The 19,930-nt window shown below is 36.5% G+C and overlaps 2 protein-coding genes and 1 pseudogene across 2 annotated transcripts; 2 read left to right on the forward strand and 1 right to left on the reverse strand.

Annotated features, from left to right (window-relative positions):
• Positions 1–1,473: 1,473 nt before the first annotated feature.
• On the reverse strand, positions 1,474–5,723 carry LOC102612800 (elongator complex protein 4-like; annotated as a pseudogene).
• Positions 5,724–16,304: 10,581 nt separating this feature from the next.
• On the forward strand, positions 16,305–17,378 carry LOC127903632 (protein FAR1-RELATED SEQUENCE 5-like). Its single transcript, XM_052443904.1, has one exon. It carries the CDS (start codon positions 16,305–16,307, stop codon positions 17,376–17,378), a length of 1,074 nt encoding a protein of 357 aa, XP_052299864.1.
• Positions 17,379–17,381: 3 nt separating this feature from the next.
• On the forward strand, positions 17,382–18,558 carry LOC107177947 (protein FAR1-RELATED SEQUENCE 5-like). Its single transcript, XM_052443905.1, has 2 exons — positions 17,382–18,325; positions 18,411–18,558. Exons 1-2 carry the CDS (start codon positions 17,382–17,384, stop codon positions 18,556–18,558), a joined length of 1,092 nt encoding a protein of 363 aa, XP_052299865.1.
• Positions 18,559–19,930: the final 1,372 nt, after the last annotated feature.

Raw genomic sequence — 19,930 nt, forward strand, 5'->3', positions numbered from 1 at the left:
CCTCTGCCAAAAGTGAAGGACATTGTCCCAAGGACAGTGGTCCTCAGCCGCCTACCCGACAGCTACTGCAGAGGTACCCTGGACCACTCTCCAGCACGCGCCACGTTTCCAAAAGATGAGATATGCCGCAAACATGCAGATAACGGCCCAAAAATTATAAAGAGGTAAAAGGACGTTAACCAAAAAGGGTACGCCACATGGCAGCTGAGGTACTTCATATATAAAGGCGCCTAGGTTTCATTCTCCATCAGGTTCTCACTCACCATTAACACTCACACTCCAAAAAATAGGCGTGAAGCTCATTTGGAAGGACACCTCTCTTGTTTCTGACCTTTTACCATTGTTACCACTCTCTCTCCCCTTCTTACCTCCCCCGAATTTCATATACACTGCACTGCACACAACAAACCAGTGAGGTACCCCATCTCTCCCAAAAATATAAATTCATTGTTTAAGATAGATTTTGGATTTTCCTACCTCAAAATCAGTTGAAAACAGACACCTCTCTTAGTTCTGAACTCTCTCCATTGTTACCACTCCTTCTACCCTTTTTTTTGCCTCCCCTGAACTTCAGATACACTGCACCACACAATAAACTAGTGAGGTACCCTATCTCCTCCAAAAATATAAATTCATTGTTTAAGATAGATTTTAGATTTTTCTACCCCCAAAATCTGTTGAAAACACTATGGTATCAAAGGGAATAATTTTTTGGAACAAGGGTAGCTAGTGGGTAGAATGGTTGAGGGTAAGTATTTGTGGTTAAGAATATTTGGCTAAAGGTGAAGGTAAATGATAGGGATTTTACAAGAGACAGCACTGACTTAAATTTGGGCTTTTTTATTAAGCTTTCAGCTTCTTTGCTAAAATTGGAGAGATGGCCATGTATTTGTGGGCCATACAACTTTTTAAAATACACACTAGGATCACCTACTTTACTAACCTATTTTGCCTACACGATTTATCAACTTTGATTTTACCACACATTTTAACTACGGCTGACTAAAAAAGTTACCTGACTAACATATTTACTATATATTACAACTAACTTCCTAGAGTTTTCTTTAGATATTTCTAAAGAATTTTTTGAAGATAATTTTAGAAACCTATGTTCCTGATTGCGAATTATTTTTTCAACATAGTTGTTTTAAAAGAGATCTATACAGTCACTTTTGAAATTAAGGGAGTTTTCATGACAACTTCGCCAAATTGTAAGTTGTCTTTTTCCCTTGCATTGAATGGTATTATTCGCCACATATCTTAAATAAAAGTTTGCTCTAGTTGTTTAATTTATCGTGTAAATAATACGTGTTTTTTTTTCTGCTTCATTTCAACTTGAGTGCGGTTGCTTCCTATTTTTAATTATCTCATAATTATATTTCTAAGCTCAGGTTAATTCTCTAGTGAATACGAGTATTTTCTGTTCACTTAATTTGAGAAATTCAATTATTATTTGACACGCACAACTCAATATGTAAAAAATAGCTCTAAATCGTTTCCACTAAATAGATTAAAATCGCTCCGGAATCGAAGCTACAAAAGATAATAGGACTATACTTCTGTATTTAAGTCTACCAAACGCCTCCACAATCACCGGTCCATTTCTTTTGATACCATTCGTAGCTGTTCTATATAGCATTTCTGAGTTAAGGACAGCTGAAGAAATACTCCTGCAGCGAAGACCAATTAAATAGTCCAGCAGCATGGACAGACACTATCGAACTCATGGTGAGATCTGGGTTTCAATCTGAGCTACCTATCATTGAGAAAAAATCTGCACTGCAACTAAAAATCAACGGTCCCAGCCTTGGATGATCCAGAGCAACTACCTGATGTGCCATATGAACTCCCACTTGAGCCATCAACAGGAGCTTGATTGAGACATTCTAAAACCAAGAACCTACACTTCTGCAACTTTATTGAAAATGTTGTTGCCTCGAGTATCAAAGGCACCTGAAGAATTTTTTTTTTTTTTTTACAATGAATAAGATTAACAGATGAAAAATATGATAAACATGTTACCTAGGATTAGCAGGTGTGCTTATTTCAGTACAAGTAGCACTATAGTGGTAAATATAAGATTAGAACAAAGCACACTCCACACTACCTGTGTATTCAAACGAGCTACTTTGTGTACATTAAGAAGGCCAACCATGTCCTGATAACCGGAAAGGAGTTTTGCCAATTCCTTGTCCTCATCTGAAAGAAGAATTTGTTTAGAAGTTTAAAAATACAAGGTCTTTGATGCAGTAATACCAATAAAAAGATGAAATCAAACCTGGGATAGCTGCAACAGAAAGCAGAGTGTCTGCCATGTGCTGCCATCGTTTAGTGGACGAAAATGAGAGAAGGGAGGGCGGAAAGGTTATAACAACCACTGCATTTGAAGACCGCACCATACCTTTCAGAGATTTAATAAAAGAAAGCATTTCCCAATCCTGTAAAGTAATAAGTTGAGAGTCATAAAAAGAAAAAATCATCAATTCAGTATAGTAATGCCTTGAAAAATGACAGAAAAAGGTGTAAAAGACAGAAGCCACTTCTTCAAACAACCATTTCTAGAGACGAAAATATTACAAGAAATTTATTGAGTTCCAGCAGAAATAGAAAGTAAACGAAAAACATGGCTGTAACCATACGTTTAAGGTGATTACGACCTTCAGAGCAAAGTGTAATTGCCACTGACCATGTTGGAATGTTCACATTGTGGAGCACATAATGACTGAATAGCTATACGACCAGCCAATGCACTGCTGCCGTCATTTCTGGAGATGCAACCAAAAAAACATCAATAACATAAGAAAGAATTTGAACAGGAAAGCAAAAAATGAGAGACAAAAATAAATAAGACTATCCAAAACACCAGCATTACATAAATCAGTCACATAATACCTTAATATAGACTTAATTAAAACACCAACATAGGTTTGAAGTTTTACATTCTAGAAAGAGCTATAAGAATGATGAAAAGAGACAAATTTAGAGCAAGCGTAAATGTAGTTAAAACATTTTAGGAGCTATAATTATAATCAAGATACTAAAGTAAGTCCATATTAAAACTCAAAATCTAAAAAATTATCTCCAGCATGGTGTTTTATAAAATAACAGAAGACATTGTGATACTGAAATGCGATCAGGACTCATTCAAAAAAGCATTGCTTGAAAAATTTGAGGAAAACAACAGTATCTTTAACATTTCTTGGGTAATAGTTTATTCCCTCGATATATATCTAATATCCACTGAACTATCACCGTGCCAACAACATTATCTATATGATACTATTGTCTGCTTGTATATCATCCATCAATCTATGCAATTTTTCATAATATTACATGAAACATAGCACATTCCCCAAATAAAAAATTCAAATTCTTTGTGATTCAAAAATTCAATTGCCACATTTCTAGTAATAAGAATTTGGGCATGATCTTCCAAATCTATGCTTTACAAATGCTCCGCACCTCACCTCATTCTTTTAGAATCAGGATGAAGAAGCTAGCTTAACTACCTAAGATTAGAGGTGCAACTGAATGCATGGCTACATGTAGGCATGCGCGCATGTGTGTGACCAAAGAAGTTAATATCCGTATATGACATCTTATCATAAAAGCATTAAAGAATACCTTTGATGTTGAGCTAAAAATGAGGCACAATGCTCCTGAAGAGCAGCAAGATTTTTTGAGTGTTGGATACCAACACAATTTACACGTTGTCTGGTAAAATAGTGCCTCTCCAGTGGCTTTCTGAAGTCAAACTCATTGCAGTAATCTTGCTTATTGTCTGCACCACTATAATGATGAGTCACTATGCATTTAGCTCACATTAGACCAGGGATGTCTGTTCTATGATGTAAAACAAAGAAATGGATAAAAAATTTCACTTTTCTGGTTCACAAAACTAGATTTCTATTACATTAGCAGCCAGAAGTCACTAATCTGAGAAATGTTCTTACTGCATCCCTTTCAAGTTCCATTTAGTTGGACAAGCAGTAGGAAATGGCTTTTACACTGTATTATAAATGCTAGGGACCATAAACAATTGAAACTAAAGACTGCAACCACTGCCAGATAAACAGCTATTAGACAATGCTCTACATCATAAGGCACAAGAGAAGTTCATTTGCTTACGAGGCAAAATTTCTATATGTAGAAGACAAGGAAAAAAAATCAATAATTAATTAAATGAAGTGATAATTGCAATAATGCCATTTTAAGTATCCTTTAAATTTAAACAGTGGTAAAATACGCTGCAATTATTTATTGATTGATTCATTTTAACATGAATTTGTGTGTATGTACACACACACACACGCACCATAAATCAAACCAAATTTAAAGAAAATAGCTTTGCACAATACCTCTGTGGCTATCAAAGTTTGGTTGATTTTCACCCATATACTTCTTGTACTGCCAAGCTATCCTCAATCCCTTTTCCTACAATATGTTCATAGATGACATCCATACATTTTAACTCAAACAATAAAAGATAAGAAAAGTAACAAGAGAAAAAACTTGAAGAAGAAGGTCACCTGTTCTGATTCCCGATCACGAGATTTATCATGTTTCAGAGAGGCAGGACTAGGCAAAGTACCCTAAAAACCTCTGGGGTCCTTGGATGGACTGGCGTAAAGAAGAGGTTGGCCGTGAACAAGCCCTTGTGACATAAAATTCCTTAACAAAAGCATGTGATGAGGTGCTTCTGCATCTTCCATCACCATCACAAGACTTCCTAAAGGGAACCCACCACCAAGTATCTCGAAATATCCTGAACGTACAAATAGAAAAAAAAAAACAGTAAGAAAACATATAAATTTACTAACATATTACAAATAAATGAAGAGGAAAACAAGTATAATATTACTGTCAAGATCAGCTATCCCAGATGAAACAAACATAGTTCCATTAGGACCACATTTGACTCCAGGGATTTGAGACGAGGATACAGCTGATAGGTTGCGAGAGAAGCTGCTTAGCCGAGGCTTAGTTGTTGCCATGGCAGCATCAACAGAACACAGCTTTGTCTTGCCTGTAAAATGCTAAAATCATAATTAATAGATTAAATTCTGGTGTCAAAAACTAAAAAGCCATTACTTTTAACCAAGAATAAAAAATGTCAAACAAAAAATTAGCCTTGACAACAGAAAACCCTCATCACGAAAATTCAATGGATAGGTCAAATGAAGGAGCAAATGAAAAACGCACCCAACGAAAAACTGTTTAAAAAAAAGAAAAAGGAAAAAGCAGAAGCCAAAACTAACCAGTAATTCTAGCCAAAAAGAAGCACTAGCCTTGCATAAAAATGAAACAATCTAAGAACACTAAAAATGTAACTTCATATTTTTCACTTTATAAAGGACAGGAACTGATGAAAAGCATTGATTCGTTGTTGAAACAAAAGATAATCACATTATTAAAAAAAAATAAACAAACGCACCCAAGAGTAAATGGTTGACAATCTGCAGCTTAATGATTCAGGCGGCAAAGAGCAGACATGGGGCGGGAGTGATAGAGCAGCAGTTGGCGTCGAGCGGCGCCGGTGACAAGCGAGTAGTGCGGCGGAGAGCCGGATTATTTTGGTGATGGGTAGCTGCGGCGGGCGGCCAAACACACAGGGGACTTCTTTTTTATGTGGGGTTTGGCTACAATGCCGTTGGCATTGTACCCGGCACCATGCCAGGCTCTCAAAAAGAGAGCCCCGCATGGCAGCCAAAGACTTGGTGCAGCCGGTTAACAAACCGGTTGCACCATATTTTTTTAAAATATATATTAAAAATACAATATAAAAATGAAAAAATAAAATAAAATGTCAAAAAAAGTTTTTTTATAATATAATTAATAGCAAAAGATAAAGAAATTAAATAATATAATAGAAACCCTATAATACAACATAATATAATTAAATAAAATGGCAAAAAAATAAAGAAATTAAAAATAAAAAAATAGTATTTCAGGTTTAACGGCAGTTGTTGCATGTCGGACGGTAAGATTTCATATTTGACGTAAGATATTGCATGTTTTGGATAAAGCCAAAATAACGAATATTTCGGAATATTATCGTCTGTTTCATGTTTGACGTCGAAGTTGCGAACTTGACGTGATAAGTTGCATATTTGGCGTCAAGTGTTGTAAGTATCATGTTTAACGTCAGTTGTTGCATGTCTGACAGTAGGATTTCATATTTGACGTACGATGTTGCATGTTTTGGATAAAGCCAAAATAAAGAATATTTCACAATATTCTCGTCCGTTTCATGTTTGACGTCGAAGTTGCGAACTTGACGTGATAAGTTACATATTGGGCGTGAAGTGTTGCAAGTTTCATGTTTAATGTCAGTTGTTGTATATCTGACGTCTCGATTGCATGTTTGACGTCAGATGTTGCATGTTTTGGATAAAGCCAAAATGAAGAATATTTCGGAATATTCTCGTCCATTTCATGTTTGACGTCGAAGTTGCGAACTTGACGTGATAAGTTACATATTTGGCGTGAAGTGTTGCAAGTTGCATGTTTAATATCAGTTGTTGCATATCCGACGTTACAATTGCATGTTTGACGTTAGAGGTTGCATGTCTTGAATAACGGCAAAATAAAGAATATTCTAGAATAATCTCGTCTGTTTCATGTTTGACGTCGAAGTTGCGAACTTGACGTGATATGTTGCATATTTCGCGTGAAGGGTTGCAAGTTGCATGTTTAACGTCAGTTATTGCATATCTGACGGCTGGATTTCATATTTGACGTAAGATGTTGCATGTGTTGTATAAAGCCAAAATAAAGAATATTCTAGAATATTCTCGTCCGTTTTATGTTTGACGTCCATGTTGCGAACTTGACGTGATAAGTCGTATATTTCACGTGAAGTATTGCACGTTTCATGTTGAACGTCAGTTGTTGCATATCTGACTGTAGGATTTCATATTTGACGTACGATGTTGCACGTTTTGGATAAAGCTAAAATAAAGAATATTTCAGAATATTCTCGTCTGTTTCATGTTTGACGTTGAAGTTGCGAATTTGACGTGATAAGTTGCATATTTGGCGTCAAGTGTTGTAAGTATCATGTTTAACGTCAATTGTTGCATGTCTGACGGTAGGATTTCATATTTGACGCACGATGTTGCATGTTTTGGATGAAGCCAAAATAAAGAATATTTCGGAATATTCTCGTCCGTTTCATGTTTGACGTCGAAGTTGCGAACTTGACGTGATAAGTTGCATATTTGGCGTCAAGTGTTGTAAGTACCATGTTTAACGTCAGTTGTTGCATTCTGACGGTAGGATTTCATATTTGACGCACGATGTTGCATGTTTTGGATAAAGCCAAAATAAAGAATATTCCAAAATATTCTCGTCCGTTTCATGTTTGACGTCAAAGTTGCGAACTTGACGTGATAAGTTACATATTTGGCGTGAAGTGCTGCAAGTTTCATGTTTAACGTCAGTTGTTGCATATTCGACGTCTCGATTGCATGTTTGACGTTAGATGTTGCATGTTTTGGATAAAGCCAAAATAAAAAATATTTCAGAATATTCTCGTATGTTTCATGTTTGACGACGAAGTTACCAACTTGACGTGATAAGTTACATATTGGGCGTGAAGTGTTGCAAGTTTCATGTTTAATGTCAGTTGTTGCATATCTGAGGTCCCGATTGCATGTTTGACGTTAGATGTTGCATGTTTTGGATACAGCCAAAATAAAGAATATTTCGAAATATTCTTGTCCGTTTAATGTTTGACGTCGAATTTGCGAACTTGACGTGATAGGTTACATATTTGGCGTGAAGTGTTGCAAGTTTCATGTTTAACGTCAGTTATTGCATATCCGACGTCTCGATTGCATGTTTGACGTTAGATGTTGCATGTTTTGGATAAAGCCAAAATAAAGAATACTCCGGAATATTCTCGTCCGTTTCATGTTTGACGTCGAAGTTGCGAACTTGACGTGATAGGTTACATATTTGGCGTGAAGTGTTACAAGTTTTATGTTTAACGTCATTTGTTGCATATCCGACGTCTCGATTGCATGTTTGACGTTTGATGTTGCATGTTTTGGATAAAGTTAAAATAAAGAATATTTTGGAATATTGTCGTCCGTTTCATGTTTGACGTCGAAGTTGCGAACTTGACGTGATAAGTTACATATTTGGCGTGAAGTGTTGCAAGTTTCATGTTTAACGTCAGTTGTTGCATATCCAACGTCACGATTGCATGTTTGACGTTAGATGTTGCATGTTTTGGATAAAGCTAAAATAAAGATTATTTCAGAATATTCTCGTCTATTTCATGTTTGACGTCGAAGTTGCGAACTTGACGTGATAAGTTACATATTTGGCGTGAAGTGTTGCAAGTTCCATGTTTAATGTCAGTTATAGCATATCCGACATCTCGATTGCATGTTTGACATTAGATGTTGCATGTTTTGGATAAAGCCAAAATAAAGAATATTTCAGAATATGCTCGTCCGTTTCATGTTTGACATCGAAGTTGCCAACATGACGTGATAAGTTACATATTGGGCGTGAAGTGTTACAAGTTTCATGTTTAACGTCAGCTATTGCATATCTGACATCCCGATTGCATGTTTGACGTTAGATGTTGCATGTTTTGGATAAAGCCAAAATAAAGAATATTTCGAAATATTCTCGTCCGTTTAATGTTTGACGTCGAAGTTGCGAATTTGACGTGATAAGTTACATATTTGGCGTGAAGTATTGCAAGTTTCATGTTTAACGTCAGTTGTTGCATATTCGATGTCTCGATTGCATGTTTGACGTTAGATGTTGCATGTTTTGGATAAAGCCAAAATAAAGAATACTCCGGAATATTCTCGTCCGTTTCATGTTTGGCGTCGAAGTTGCGAACTTGACGTGATAGATTACATATTTCGCGTGAAGTGTTGCAAGTTTTATGTTTAACGTCATTTGTTGCATATCCGACGTCTCGATTGCATGTTTGACGTTTGATGTTGCATGTTTTGGATAAAGTTAAAATAAAGAATATTTTGGAATATTGTCGTCCGTTTCATGTTTGACGTCGAAGTTGTGAACTTGACGTGATAAGTTACATATTTGGCGTGAAGTGTTGCAAGTTTCATGTTTAATGTCAATTGTTGCATATCCGACGTCACGATTGCATGTTTGACGTTAGATGTTGCATGTTTTGGATAAAGCCAAAATAAAGATTATTTCAGAATATTCTCGTTTGTTTCATGTTTGACGTCGAAGTTGCGAACTTGACGTGATAAGTTACATATTTGGCGTGAAGTGTTGCAAGTTCCATGTTTAACGTCAGTTGTTGCATATCCGACATCTCGATTGCATGTTTGACATTAAGAGTTGCATGTTTTCGATAAAGCCAAAATAAAGAATATTTCTGAATATGCTCGTCTGTTTCATGTTTGACGTCGAAGTTGCCAACTTGACGTGATAAGTTACATATTGGGCGTGAAGTGTTACAAGTTTCATGTTTAACGTCAGTTGTTGCATATCTGACATCCCGATTGCATGTTTGACGTTAGATGTTGCATGTTTTGGATAAAGCCAAAATAAAGAATATTTCGAAATATTCTCGTCCGTTTAATATTTGACATCGAAGTTGCGAATTTGACGTGATAAGTTACATATTTGGCGCGAAGTATTGCAAGTTTCATGTTTAACGTCAGTTGTTGCATATTCGACGTCTCGACTGCATGTTTGACGTTAGATGTTGCACGTTTTGGATAAAGCCAAAATAAAGAATATTTTAGAATATTCTCGTCCGTTTCATGTTTGACGTCAAAGTTGCAAACTGGACGTGATAAGTTACATATTTGGCGTGAAGTGTTGCAAGTTTCTTGTTTAACGTCAGTTATTGCATATCCGATGTCTCGATTGCATATTTGACGTTAGATGTTGCATGTTTTGGATAAAGCTAAAATAAATAATATTTTAGAATATTCTCGTCCGTTTCATGTTTGACATCGAAGTTGCCAACTTGACGTGATAAGTTACATATTAGGCGTGAAGTGTTGCAAGTTTAATGTTTAACGTCAGTTGTTGCATATCTGACATCCCGATTGCATGTTTGACGTTAGATGTTGCATGTTTTGGATAAAGCTAAAATAAATAATATTTTAGAATATTCTCGTCCGTTTCATGTTTGACGTCGAAGTTGCGAACTTGACGTGATAAGTTACATATTTGGCGTGAAGTGTTGCAAGTTCCATGTTTAACGTCAGTTGTTGCATATCTGACGTCCCGATTGCATGTTTGACGTTAGATGTTGCATGTTTTGGATAAAGTTAAAATAAAGAATATTTCGGAATATTCTTGTCCGGTTCATGTTTGACGTCCATGTTGCCAGCTTTACGTGATAAGTTGTATATTCTACGTAAAGTGTTACAATTAATTATGTTTTAAAAATACAGTTTGACCTAAAAAATGTATGAAACTATGTTATGACCCAAAACGTTATAAAAATTTTCAAATTGGTTCTCAATTTTAGAATTTCTAATTATTACTTTATTAAACTCAAAACTTTCTGAAATTAAGATATGATCCAAAATATTAGAAATTATAGAATGACCCAAAATATTTAAATATTTTCAAATAGGTCCAAATCTAAAATTCAAAACAATAATTTATTTAAATCAAAGATTATGAAAAACAACTTAACTCCATAAAAACATATTCTTATTGTAAAAGCACAATACATAAATCTATTTTTAATCAACACATGTGGTTTGTTATCGAAATCTCAATGCAGCACATTAGTCCAAAAATATCCAAAGCATACGGAAATAACATATTATCCATGAAATATCAAACAATCAAAACAAATCCATGTCATTTAAAACAAATCCATAATCCAAAATCATAATGAAATGTAGGTGTGTCCAAATACAAGCATAAGAGACTACTGAGGTGGTGAGGATGGTGGTGATGGAGGTGGATACAAATATGGAATGCCGAAGTGCTCAAAGAGGAGGCGTTGTCCATGAATAAGCTGCTGCTGCTGCTGGTAAAACTCAGTCTGCCGCACAGAGAGTGTCCTCACCTCATCCATAAGCTGCTGAAGAGTAACTTCTTCAGAAGTAGGAGGCTCGGGATGTGGTAAAGAAGGTGCAGAGGCTGCAGGAGCCGAGGGAGATACTGAAGGAGCTCGACGTCTACGTTGACCCTGAAATGAAAGTCAAAAAATAGGTAGCTGATGGGCTGGAACCACAGCATTAAGTGGTCGATCATCACTTGGAGCAAGAAAGGTGAACTTATTATCAGTGACTTTTACCCAAGTGCCATTACGACACTCAAAACCTAAAGAACTAACAGCCTCATCCCCAATGCTCTTAGATGGCCTACATGATGGTTCTTGGATATGGACGCTAAAGTATTTGAGGATTCGGGTGATGAAATGACCATACGGAAGGGAACGAGTAATCAACTTAGGTATACTAAGCATGTTTCGGACAATGGTGTATCCTAAGTCGACTGGACGATGTCTAAGAATACAATCAATCAAGGCAACATCCATATGAGAAACCTCATCCAAAAGGCCTGATCTAGGAAGCACAATACTCTGAATAAAACGAAGTAATATATGAGTTTGAAGACAAAGACATTGGGTGCGAAAATGGATAGTACAATCGTCATCTGAAAGGTCAATACGACGACATATATTCTTAACAGCATCAATATGAACATAATCATCAATATCAGCAGGTTTCCTAGGTGAAAAAATTTCTAGGCCATCATCGAAAGTTCCTAGGATAGAGTTCAACTCCGAATCATCAAACTCAATCGAAACTCCTCTAATTGTGGTGATTACTCGATTCTCTTTCTCTGCAGAACAATCCATATTCGAGTAAAACACTCTCACCAAGTCGGGATATACATTTTCCTCAAAAATAATTGCATTAAGCCAACCAAAATCTTCCAACAATTGCAATAAAGTTCTATTGCTAATACTAAGATTATTCAACTAATCCGGTAAAACAAAAAAGGGTTAGAGTACCTCACGAGTCATGAACTGTTGGTGAAATCGTTTGGCTAGATGTTTATGGTTCGGAAAGTGTGTGGCCTCAAAGTTGGATTGATTGGATGTGCCCCCTGCTTGTCGTGACCGGTTGGTATGTTGAACCGATTCTTTGCCTTTTCTTCGAACCGGCCGTGAGCTTGACATGGTGGGTTTGTTTGATTTGAAGTGAAATAAATCAATGAGAAGGGAGATAATAAGGATGGAAATAGATTTTGAGAAGCAATTTCGATCAAAAACGGCTTCAGAGGGAGAAATCTAGAGCGAGAAGTTTCAGCTGAAACCCTAGAATCGATTTTGGATCTATTGATTTTGAGGCTGAAAAAGGGTTTGAAGGATGATTTTCGATACAAGAACGGATGCGAATCAAGTTTCATGGATCCATTTGCATAAAAAACATGTGAAAATGATGGATTTTGGAGAGAAAACGAGAGAGGAATAATCGATTTTAGAGAGAGAAAGCTAACCGATTTACCGAAAGATAAAGGAGGAGATGAACAGTTTATATACTCGCAAATCCAGCTATCCAGAAATTACAAACCGGCTAACCGGTTGTGGGCAGTGACCTACCCACGCGAATCTGAATTTCTGGTTTCAATAACCGGCTATCCGGTTTCGTCTCCAAGAAAAAACAGCAAACTGCCTCATCGGCTGAGATAAAAAAAAACCAATTGTGATAGGGAATGCATAATTTGTTTGAAAGATGAAGTTTCAATTGTTTTCTTGCCATGTGCGCACCTAGTTTTGTGTGCCAGTTGCAGTGACAATTATGGAGTCTGGGAAAGCTACATGTCCATGTTGCCGGGTTCCAATTGAACAGAGGATCCGTGTGTGGGGTGCCAGTTCATAGTCATAGTTTGTCTTAAGAAAATGTTGTCAAATCTCCTTCAGGTATACTGATATTATGTAATTTAAATTTTGTCCCGGCTGTTTGGACTGCATGCTTTTAAACTTGTCTTGATATGATGAAGTGCTACAATGGAATATGGTTGGTATGTAAATAAGAAAATTCAAGCCTAAATAAGTGAAATGCATTTTACTTGGGTTTCAAAACTCAGAATCTAGCTATAATAATTTCTCTTTTCTTATTTGCCAAATTTGCATTAAGATTTTTTTAGAAGAACTTTTATGTTTTCACATTCAGAAAGAGTTAAAGCAAAGCAATTGCAGTAGCAGTGTGTATTGATTTTGTTGATTGGCTTGAAAGTCCGTTTTTGATTCTTTAAAGTAATATCTAATATTAAATAAAATTTCAAAATAAAATATGAATGAGTTGAAAAATCAAAGTAGTATTCCACGTTGCCATGTAAAAATAGATTAAGGACACCACTTTAAGTAAAGCTAAAAATAAAAATAGATATCTATTATTAAACAAAATGAAAGTTGGAACTTACAAAGAGCTAATATTATTGCTTTAATCTTCTAGTATTTAGAGTACATCTTGTGGCTGATATTATTGCTTGGCTACGTGAAACCATTTTAGTCTTGCCAACACTATCCCAGAGGAAAATGTTTTTTTTTTTTCAAATGCTCTTCATCCACCAACTTGGTTCTTGTCAGTTTGCTTGGTAATTAGTTAATAGCTATTGGTATTTCGTTGTCTTATTGTGATACTTTGTTCTCCTCAGACATATGGATTATTAAAAACTAGTTCAGTCCAAACCAACATGCCTAGATCATATGGATGCACAATTATCCATCCAAGAAAGTGGATGGAATCACGACTGGCTAACAATGTTCTCCAAGCAATTAGTGGCTTCCAAAGACAAATTCAAAACACATGCAGTTTTCTTTGGAAACAATTTTCTATAACATTCCTTTATAGGTATTGAGAATGATAAAATGGATCAATCTAGATGCTTCGTAGTTCTAGTTACTGAAAATATTCACTTCCAAATAACAAGAATAACAGTTTATCAAAAAATCTTTGATGATAGCACAAGCGTAGACTGTGCTATCATCCCATTTATAGCAATGTTTGAGATGCTAAGATGAAGGGGCAAACAAGCGGTAGAAACAAGTGTGCCATGAACAAACTCTGAGAAGGTGATGAACTAATACCAGTAAAGAAATATCACCTCTATTTTCCAGATAGTTCAGCTTCATTTGGAAATCGTCAGCCATCACCTCTGATGACAGTGCCAAGTTCCCAGACATGGAGTTCCTTCTCATTTCTCTCTCAAGGACATCAATGCATAACCGGTCTTTGCTAGTTTCTTGCCCTTGCTTTGTAGCTTCAATATAATCCTTTCGCTTTGTCATTCTCCAACAGCTTGCTAGAGCTGTTTGCCCATCTGATGTAGTTTCTGATGCGCATGCTCCCTTGCTCATCCACAAGAAAATTAATGCAAAAAGAGTCAGAAACAAATTATTTTTATTTATTTATTTAAATTCTATTCACTTGTGACATCCAAAGTGTGGCCTTCGGAGTTGTCGATGACTCAAGAATTGGTGACTTCTTCTTGTTTGGTTTTAGTGCATTATTTATCTATTCACTCGTTCGTCAGACACTTTTTTATTTGTATTTTTATTTTTTCTACGCACAAGACTGATCAAATTAAATGGGCTTAATCTTTTGTCTTCCTAATAGCAATATTCAATATTTATTTAGTAATATTTATAGAACTCTAAGAAATAACTGGATTTAAATTTTATGAATTATATATTGTGCTAAAAACACAAAGACAATCGTATGCAACTAATAATGTCAACACCTATAATTGGTACTCACTAAGTGTGAAATGCCTCGTAATCAAATCCATTTGCTGTCTGATTATTATTTATAACCCATCAGTCGTCACAAAGTCAGTGATTGTTTAGAGTGCTCTCCATTGTGATTTCCTCTTTGCCTTCAGGATTTTCTTCATCGTTATCATTGCTTAAAATTAAACAATTGGATTTAACCTCCTCTTCATACAATTCATATACATTGACTCGCTCTCGCTCTCTTTTCTACATGCATGTGTCATATACATTTAGGTATTTGTATGTGCGTATATTCTATACAAAAAATTTGTAAATGTCTCAAAGTTTGATGATGAAATGCAGAAAATTAATGAATATGAAGTGTAAAGTGACCCTGATGAAATTCACTTTGCTTGCCCTCTAGGTCTATCTAGGCTTTTATCTATTCAAAATTTTCAAAGATTTATTATAATATAATCCCTCTAAAAAATGAGACCAATCACAGTCCAAATAAAAAAAAAGAAAGATAAAGAAAAGTTAATACTTTAATGGCATTGTTAATACTTCACAACAATCATGTCCCTCGAAACCGGATAACCGGATTTCACAACCGGTTATCCGATTGTTGACAGCAAGCATGTCTCTTGCTGTGACTTGAATCCGGATAACCTGTTGTGAAATCCGGTTAACTGGATTTTGATAGCAAGCATGTCTCTTGCTGTCACTCAAATCCGAATAACTGGATTTCACAACCGGTTATCCAGTTATTGACAGCAAGCATGTCTCTTGCTGTCACATGAATCCGGATAACCGGTTATGAAATTCGGTTATCCAGATTTTGACAGCAAGCATGTCTCTTGCTGTCACTCGAATCCGGATAATCGGATTTCACAACCGGTTATCCGAATTCAAACAGCAAGCATGTCTCTTGCTGTCACTTGAATCCGAATAACCAGATTGTGAAATCCGGTTATCCGGTTGTTGACAGCAAGCATGTCTCTTGCTGTCACTCAAATTCAGATAACCGGTTGTGAAATCCGGTTATCCAGATTTTGACAGCAAGCATGTCTCTTGCTGTCACTCAAATCCAGATAACCGGATTTCACAACCGGTTATCCGGTAGTTGACAGCAAGAATGTCTCTTGATGAAAAATTACCACGTTTGGTTGGTTAGGTTTGCAATAAATATGTTGAAAGAAAAACTCACCTTCCCTCCATTAATGAGAGATTATCCTACGGCTCATGTCCAAGACTTCTTCACAAAAAACACAGTCACTCCAAAACATAGTCCCAAATGCTATGTTCTAAAATCTCGTTCAACATCTATGGTGCCTAGTTTTCAACTTTCCATAAGTTAAGTTTCTCTCCAACAAAGGTATGTGCTGTAATTTAAGTAGTAGATTTGTGCTCCCATAGTTGGTTTCATTAATATTATTATATTAAATTATTAAGATATAGGGTGTGAAATATGTTATTAACAAGGTTTTGGTTGAACAAGGGTTAAATATGAGTAGCCCACATAGTTCCAGCAACCTAGGAATATCCATTGCTCTAAAGGTTGGTTTACAAGCATCGAACGTACTTGGCAGTCATTTCGACTCAGTAGAGAATGCAGAACTGTGGTATAGCAATTATGCCCGAATGTTTGGTTTTGGTGTTAAGGAAAGATGATATACGGCGCGGAAAAAAGTCTGGACGAATCACAATTCGACGTTGGGTTTGTCATTTCGAAGGGGTAAGAGATGAAAGACAATATCAAAACTGCAGTAGGGTGCGAGAACCACGACCTATAACACGAACCGGGTGTCGGGCATCATTTCGAGTGAATTACGATGATTCAGTTGGTAAATACATCGCCAAAGAATTCAGGCCTGAGCACAACCATCATTTGGCTTCTACTAATGAAGTTCATCTCATTCGTTCACATCGAAAGGTTACTGATGCAGAATTTGCACAAGCAAAGGCATTAAGGCATGTTGGTGTGAAGACTTGCCAATTCATGGATTACATGGCTGATCAGGTAGAGGGGCCTCAAAGCCTAAGGTTCACACGCAAAGACATGCAAAACACGCTAGATGCTTCCACTCGTGCTGAGGTTGGAGATTCTGACTCAGACACAACTATAGCATACTTTGCGGCAAAATCTGAACATGACCCTGGGCTTTGCTTTGAGTACATACTAGATGATGAAAATAGACTACGAAATTTGTTTTGGGTTGATTGTGTAGCTCATTATGACTATCACTGTTTTGGTGATGTGTTGGCATTCGATGCAACGTATAAGACTAATGTATATCATAAACCCCTCGTTACACTTGTCGGAACAAACCATCACTTCAGAACAATGGTCTTCGGTTTTGTTTTGCTCGCTGATGAGACAATTGACTCATACACGTGGCTGCTACAAACTTTTCTATCCACTATGGGCAACCGAATGCCCGTGTCTATAATTACTGATGGTGACAAGGCAATATTGAAGGCAATAAAGACAGTGTTTACCGGGTGCATCCATCGTCTTTGTTGTTGGCATCTTGAGCACAATGCGCAGGCTAATTTGAAGAACGAAGACTTTACGAGAAAATTTCGTGATTTGATGTTGACACCTATGACGGTAGCTGAATTTGAAACCCAATGGTTAGCTGTAGTGGCTGAATTCGCACTTGAACATCATGCATGGGTATAGAAAATGTATTCGAAGCGGTGCAATTGGGCGGAAGCTTATCTTAGAGGAACATTCTTTGTTGGTATGCAAAGCACTCAACGAAGTGAAAGTATGAATGCATATCTTAGCCGATTTGTCCAACATAAACTAAAATTGTATGAGTTTGTGCGACAAATCGATCGTGCTCTCCGTAATATTCGTACCACAGAAACATCCAATGAGTTCAAAACCAAATACAGTACTCCTGTCTTAAGAACGCACTTACAGAGCCTGGAGAAACATGCTGCACAATTGTTCCCATTAAGAGTTTTTTTGAAGGTTAGAGATGAGATGCTGCGAGAAGGAGCGGTCATCGAAGTAAAAACTGTCAAAGCTGTCGATGTTGCATTGTACATAGTGACTGAATTTGGGACACCTACAACATGTTGGAATGTCATCCACAATCTACAAGAAAACCACATACAGTGTTCTTGTCAAATGATGGAGTCTGTTGGGCTTCCTTGTAGGCATATGTTTCATGTCTTGAAAGTGGAACAAATTGAAAAGATTCATGACAATATGGTTCTTCGTAGATGGACAAAAAAAGCCAAGGAGCACAATACTTGCAGGACCACAAAACCAGAAGTTGACACCGATGTTTCAGAGGTGGCTAGATTTAGTGCATTGTCTGCAGCCTGCAATAAAATGTGCTACAATGTAGCAAAAAACGTTGAAGCCTATGAAAATGGGTTGGTAGAAATCAATCGGCTAACATTAACTTATGAACAACATGCTGAACAGGACGGTCTCCCAAATAAAAAATTGCGGATGGGAACAAAACTTCGTAATCCTGCAGTTGAAAAAACCAAGGGCGCTATGTCTAAAGGGAAATGTGTAGCAGAAAGCTCTAGAAAGTGTGGAAAATGTCGTCAAGTTGGGCATACAGCACGAACTTGTTCTATTCAAAGGAATGATAGCACCCAACTAAGGTATGTCCCAAGTTCTTTATCATGTGTTTAATTATTGCATTATTGGATATTTCATTGCAAATAACTTTCATGGTATTGATTTTAGTGTCGATGGAAACTGTTTTGCCGCATTCGATTCATTAAGCACCCAGAATCCTGGAGCCTTTGCTGGTGTCAATCCAACATTGTTAGGTCATGCAAGCAACCAATTTTCTAATGTTTTTTATTGGTGGCCCATTAAACAGTGCCATTAAAATGACTCAATATGTATTACCATTTGAATTCCACTATCATGTACCAACATGACAACCAGTTTAATATCAAATGATGAGATGTGAACACTGTTAACATGCATATGTTCATTATAGTTAAATAATGTCTCGGTCAAGAATACATAACCATGTCATTAATTTAAAGATAATTCTCTATTAAAATTGATTTTACAACCATCGTAAGCAAGAAGACAAGAAAAGTCACGGTATTACCTCCCAACACGTTTCAAACAACTTACAACAAAAAATAGTATGCAATCACTTGTATAATCATTCCCTAGTATGGTTCGATATCTAAGCGCGCGTTCTCGTGTTAACTTTCTTCTTCTTACGAATGTTGCTGCTTTGTTGGTGAAATGGCTTTTGCACTTGAGAGGATACATGGTTCACCATTACAGCATGAATCGCAAACTGTGCACTGCTTAGTTCCAGCAATTTATCTCGATTTTGATTCAATGCAGAATTAATTAGTTGAATGGCTAGCCTACCCCGTGTATCCTCAGATGTGTACTGGTCAATTTGAAAGGAAACTAATATTACTTTCATATAATTAGTAGCTTTTATATAATTATGAAGTTAACAAAATTTTGAGTTCAACAATTAAACAAGTTTGGCATAGTCGTACCAAAGTTGACGATTTCTTCGGAATAAATTCTAGGCTGTCCATATAGTTTATCACATAAACCCCACAGTCATATCCATTCCTTTGCTTGGGAACTCCAATGCCCCGGTTGATTGGAAAGTCTTGAAACTTAACGTGTTGCATATTGCTTGGCAATTCAGGCTGCAGAATCCAATCCAAGGAATGTAGCTGTCGGCAATGTCGAAAACCAGACAATATTATGGATATGAATATAACACAATATACATAACTGATAATGTTAAATAGATAACAAAAAAAAAAGAACATGATTAAGATACAATGCGCATGGCTTGATCGTGCTGTCTTTTATTACTGCGGGGATCTGGAAGAGGATCCCATATTTCTGCACTTGTATTTCTGACGTTCACGATCAGTAGGTACTAATGAGATGATTCATGGTTTATTGGCACATAAATCTGACATTTCAATTGTCAATGTCATACACCAAGCACACTAGTAGAAACTGAAATAAGTTAAAGGTTAACAAACTAACCTTTTGACACCTATGCACCTGTTGCATAAAATTCTTTCCACATCTAGCTGTCCTTGCAAAACAATCCACCTCATCTCCGACCATTAGAACTGCTTGCTACACATAATAAAAACAACGTTGCACAAGGAAGTTGTCAATAAAGAAACCAAAGCACAATGCAACAAGTACCGGCGAGACTCACAGAATATCTTGTTGGTAAATACCAGTTCATTGGCACA

This window comes from Citrus sinensis, chromosome 1, assembly GCF_022201045.2.
Source record: "Citrus sinensis cultivar Valencia sweet orange chromosome 1, DVS_A1.0, whole genome shotgun sequence".
Classification (NCBI taxonomy): Eukaryota; Viridiplantae; Streptophyta; class Magnoliopsida; order Sapindales; family Rutaceae; genus Citrus; species Citrus sinensis.